This window comes from Palaemon carinicauda, chromosome 36 (assembly GCF_036898095.1).
Source record: "Palaemon carinicauda isolate YSFRI2023 chromosome 36, ASM3689809v2, whole genome shotgun sequence".
NCBI classification, from domain to species: domain Eukaryota; kingdom Metazoa; phylum Arthropoda; class Malacostraca; order Decapoda; family Palaemonidae; genus Palaemon; species Palaemon carinicauda.
Genome location: NC_090760.1, coordinates 65,939,719 through 65,945,462, shown reverse-complemented (window position 1 = coordinate 65,945,462; position 5,744 = coordinate 65,939,719). Strand labels below are relative to the sequence as shown.

Below are 5,744 nucleotides of genomic sequence, written 5' to 3'. Positions count from 1 at the left end.
AAAGTAACTTTCCTTCTCAATAAATCTAAAAGTCATTTTCTTTCTCATTATATCTAAAATTAATTTTCCTTCTCAATTAAAATAAAAGTAATTTTTTCTTATTGAATGCAAAAGTAATTCTCATTAAAACTAACAGTAATTTTCCTTTTCATTAAATCCAAAAATAGCTTTCCTTCTCATTAAATTTGAAAGTAATTTTCCTTCTCGTTAAATTTGAAAGTAATTTTCCTTCTCATTAAATTTGAAAGTAATTTTCCTTTTCATTAAATCTTAGAGTAATTTTCCTTCTCATTAAATCTAAAAGTAATTTTCATTCTCATTAAATCCAAAAATAATTTTCCTCCTCATTAAATCTAAAAGTATTCTTCCTTCCACTGTCTTGGGTTAGAGTTCTCCTACTTGAGGGTACACTCGAGCACACTATTCTGTCTGTTTCCTTATTTCCTTTTCTCGCTGTCCTATTTTCCCTGTTGGAGCCTTTGGGCTTGTGGCATCCTGCTTTTCCAACTAAGGTTGTAACTTAGCTAATAATAATAATAATAATAATAATAATAATAATAATAATAATAATAATAATGATAATCATAATAACCCTTCGAGTACTGTTATTTTGTGACGAGATTATTCCTGGCTCCTCATTGGCTACCTATGACTTCATCATCAGCCAATCACGACTTCTGTTTACTCTATTCCTTCCTTCCTCAGGAACACCCGTCATAGCCCGTGACATCCCAGGGAACTCTGCCATCATCAATCACCAGGTAAACGGCCTCTTGTTCGACTCCCCGGAGAACTTCCTGCAGCAGCTGGAGCGCCTTCTGCAGGAGCCTGAGTTACGGCATAACTTGGTTTCGAGGGCGACTGATTATCTCCATCGCTATCACTGCGCTGAGGTCGAAAGGAAGGCTTTTTTAGACACTCTGTCGGAAGCTATCTTCACGTGACCTGATACTGATGAGATTATGTGGATGTTATGTTTGGTTTTTCATTTTCACGTGAACGTTAAATTAATGGGATTTTATGGCGGTTAAACTTTTATGTTGATTTTCACGAGACGGGAAATTAAATAGAATAATGTGGTATAATGGCTGACAAGTTTTTTTATTTTCACGTGAACGTGAAATTACAGGGATTTTGTAGCCGTTAAACTTTGGTATTAGTTATCACGTGACGTGAAATTAAATAGATTAATGTGATATTAGGATTGCTAAGCTTTCTTGGTTATTTTCACGTGAACGTGAAATTAAAAAGGTCAATGGGATATGGCTGCTAGCTCTTCCCCAGTATTTTCACGTGAAGTTGGCCAAGGGAATTTGATTAAAAATATCCAGAGTTAAGTAAATTATTATTATTATTATTATTATTATTATTATTATTATTATTATGTAGTAAATTTTCACATAAATATATACAGTGTAATATTCTAGTTGATACTTATTTTTTATTGTTTTCTAGAAAAACATCTAGTTTCTAGAGACTTAACATTAGAAATATAAATTCAGGGTTAATTTTTTATTGAGAAACTTTAATGATCTAGAAAAATATATGCAGAAAAACCACTTTCATGTTTTATCTGAAATAAAACTCCTAAATGTTTATTAATTGGAGTAAAATTATTTATGAAATAATACGCATACCTGAATTATTTATTTTTTTTTTTTTTACTAAGATTCATAATATGATTAATTAGGTAACTAATTTGCATAATATTTGTGTGATTTCGGTTGAAAATATTCTTGTGGATTATTAAGAATTGAATATTATTTGTTTGTACAATTATAATGAAATTATGAAGACTTGTGAAGATTAAAGAGATGATAAGTGTGTCACATGACTGAGATGGTTTGGACTCGTGTTGAGAATGGATGGTGGAGAGGGATTGGGAGGAACCTGTTAGGGGGAGAAGATTGAGAGGGAGGCAGAGAATTGAATAGAAAGATAAGGTGAAGGATGATATGGAGAGAATAGGTTTGGTGGAAGAGGATACCCTTGATAGAAGGCATTGGAGAGGACGCATCAGGCAACCGACCCTTTAATTGTAGGGTTAACGGTGGGAGAGGAGAAGAGTGATATTATAGAGACTAGTGTTTAAGTTGATATTACAAAATAGCTGGTTAATGAAGAAATTCTATTTGTTTCTTGCTAACATTTCTATTGCATTATAAAATATTTTGTTTAAATTTGAAGAATTAGATAAGTAATTATTATCATTACTATGAATAATGTATAATTTTTCTTCGAATCTTGTAAGATAAAATGTTTGTCTTTCCGGTAGATTTGTGAAGAATGTTACATAAAATTAATTTTTAGAATTTTTAAGAATGGTTGAAAGTTAAATATATCTAGTTTATATCGAATGGAATTTTGATGAATACGAAAAAGATATTTGACTGAAATGTGGTATTTTTCGATATTATGAAAGGCAAAATGGAATTATTAATGATGTCAAGATTTTGAAATGAAATTGTGGAAAGATAAATTTTATGTTAAAATTACAGATTTATAAAGTAGTGAATTTATAAAGAAAAATAAATGTATATTTGAAAATTTCATGAATCATGAAAAAAAAGTAAATTTCAGACAATATGTTATTTTTTAAATAGAGTTTTGGAGAAAACAAAGTGAAAAATTTATTTTAATTTTTTTTTTAAATCCCATATTTAAAAAAAAAAAAAAAAAAAAAAAGGAACTTTTCAGCTAATGAAATTCCAATTGTAATTAATATTTAGTATTTAGAAATGTTTATTCCTAAAATTTTAAAGTTAACCATAAGTTTTAAAAAAAGTATTTTTTTTTTCAATGAGAAATTAGGAATTTGTCATGTATAAAAATGATTGAGTGACTGTGATAAAAAATAAATATATTGTACATTTTTAAACTGAATTTAGCTGATTAAAAAATTAACCATATGAATGATTTATAATGATATATTTATAATTCAATCTTATCAAATTACTGAAAATTTAAAAAGAAAAATTGTCTTTCACCGTTGTTATCCAACGAAGGGTATAGTGCTATTAGTGAATCTTATGTTATGCACTGTAAAATCTATAAATTAAAGGAATTAACACAATACTCTAACCTAAATGTGTATATACTGTAGATACATTTTCTAGAAAAGATTTCCTTTGTCAAAACTGAAGAAATATTTAAAAATTCCCAAAGTCTTTTCTTAACCTAATCAAATAAGAACTCTGTAAGTGCCGTCACAGAAGTAATGACTGTATTACATCAACAGTCATACTACTACTATTGTTAGTATTTCTGTTTAATTGAGAAAGTGGGCCGACTCGCCAACTCAGTGGTTGTTGTTGACGCTAATTATCCTAGAGTTTGTTTATAATCAATGCTCACTTAGCTACAAATAGTGTTTATATTTCCGCCAACTGTGTTTTTCCATGTTTCACACGACTTCGCGGTTACTAAAGCTTATGTTTTAGTCCATAAAAACCGATTGCCCGATATCACAGTTACTGCAATGTTTTGGTTCGTAAAAGCATATGTCACGATCTCACAATTACAACTTTTTGGTTCGTAAATGCAGATGTCACGATCCCACAGTTACGCATCTGTTTTGAGTCTTGAAAACAGTGTTGGATTATAAGAGCATAATATCTGGTCTCGGCAAATTATATTAGAAATACCCTGTGTGTACGTCACTTAATCTTCGTATCTGACTCAGATTAGTTAACCTAATGCCTTATCCTCTCTTGAAGGTTCAAGGTTTAAAAACCATTCATAAATGTGCCAAGTGACAGTGACATTGCCCTATCAAGCATGACAATTCCATAGAGACTGAATATATATACATATGATCAGCGCCAAAGCCACCTCTTCACCCAAGCCTCGACCAAGGAAGGCCCTTAGCTCACAAGGATGGTGAGTTTGCATCAACCTAAGAAACTAACGAGTTTGGGCGGGAATCAAACCCCAGTCTGGCAATCACCTGTCAGGGACGTTACCACATCAGCCACCACAATCTCTTGCAGTATGTCGAGTTTTGATTGTAAACTTAAGTTCCGATTCAAGTTAGTTTTATTCTGTGATAAGTGCTTTCATTTCTTTGAAGATTCTCCACGATTCTATACGATTACTTTCTCTATGGGATAGTTTGTCTTTTGTAATTTGCAAAGACAATTTTTATAGAAATTCTTAAGACTATAAATATCTAATACACGCCATGCAATAATAAATTGGGTTAGAGTTCTCTTGCTTGAGGGTACACACCGTAACAGGGGCAGACTATTCCATCTCAATTCTCTTCTTTTTTTATTAAGTCTTTATCGTTTATATTTAATAGATCTATTTTAATTTTGTTACTCTAATTGAAATATTTTATTTTGATTGTTATTACTTCTCTTGTATTTCCGTGTTTCCTTTCCTCAATGGGCTATTTTTCTCTGTTGGAGCCCTTTAGCTTATAGCATCATTCTTTTCCAACTAGGGTTGTAGCTTGACTAGGAATAATAATAATAATAATAATAATAATAATAATAATAATAATAATAGTAATAATAACAATAATAATAATAATAATTGTATTTTGCAAAGACAATTTTTAATAGAAATTCTTGAGACTATAAATATCTAATACACGCCATGCAATAATAAGATATTGTTTTTATTAAAAATTTCTTGTTATAAAGACCAAAATCAAATAATTATTATTTCATTGTTTATTACTTGAATGAAATGGAACGAGGATGATTTTCGCAATTTTTAACCACTTAATTTAGTCATTAATGTTACTAGGTGGTTACAAGCTAGGGTACAACTTTAGTTGGAAAAGAAAGTTGCTATAATCCTAAGGGCTCCAACAGGGAAAAATAGGCCAGGGAGGAAAAGAAACTAGGAAATAAATTACAATAGAAGGATAAAAATTCAAAATTTAATATTTCAAGAACAGCAACATCAAAACAGATCGTCCACGTATAAACTAAAAAACTTAACAAGAGGCAAAGAAATAAGATAGAACAGCATGCCCGAGTGTACCCCCAAGCAAGAGAACTCTAATCCAAGACAGTGGAAGGCCACTGCCCTCACTACGCAACATGTGATGCACTGTAGACATCTTTCTAACTGCACTTACTTCTTACCTCTCTTCAGTACCTCCTAGTTGGAAAAGCAGTACGCTATAAGCCTAAGGGCTTCAACAGGGGAAAATAGCCCAATGAAGAAAGGAAATAAATAAGCTACTTGAGAAGTAATAAATGATAAATATAAAATATATTAAGGCCAATAACAACGTGAAAATAGATCAGTCAGATATAAACTATGAAGAGACTTATGTCAGATTGTTCAACATAAGCCATTCGCTGCAAGTTTGAACTTCTAAAGTTCTGTTTTTAACGTTATCTGTACATTGCAACTGAGAGGCATCCACCCAAGTTCTAAATAGGGTCACAGGACCCAGCGCCATTCCGCACGTTCTAAATTCGCAGATCCTAAACCGTTAGATGTTTTGCACTACTGCGCAGTTACATAGACATGATTTGCACCTCCATTGCTTGTTGCAACTAGATGGAACCAGATGCAACAGCAACTTCATTATCTGACTAACTCGCAAACGGTCATTTACGTCAAAAGACCCAAGGGATGGATGCCTTCCTGGGAAACGAAATCTTGAGTCAGAAACGACTGACATTACACAAAACAAAGAAATCGAGCGTGAATAAAATTTCTCGGATTTCTTTATGACTCAAACATCCTTTGAACGGGAGGCGAGCACCGAGGGTAAATCAGAA

The 5,744-nt window shown here is 31.8% G+C and overlaps 1 protein-coding gene across 2 annotated transcripts in view; it reads left to right on the top strand.

Moving 5' to 3' along the window:
• Window positions 1-1,358, top strand: part of LOC137628451 (glycosyltransferase 1 domain-containing protein 1-like) — a 59,720-nt gene extending 58,362 nt beyond the window's left edge. For both annotated transcript variants that reach the window (XM_068359599.1, XM_068359598.1), the window contains one exon: window positions 706-1,358. In XM_068359599.1, the coding sequence (XP_068215700.1) occupies window positions 706-944 (239 nt within the window). In that variant the 3' untranslated portion in view covers window positions 945-1,358. The remainder of the gene's footprint in view (window positions 1-705) is intronic.
• The last annotated feature ends 4,386 nt before the right edge of the window (window positions 1,359-5,744 follow it).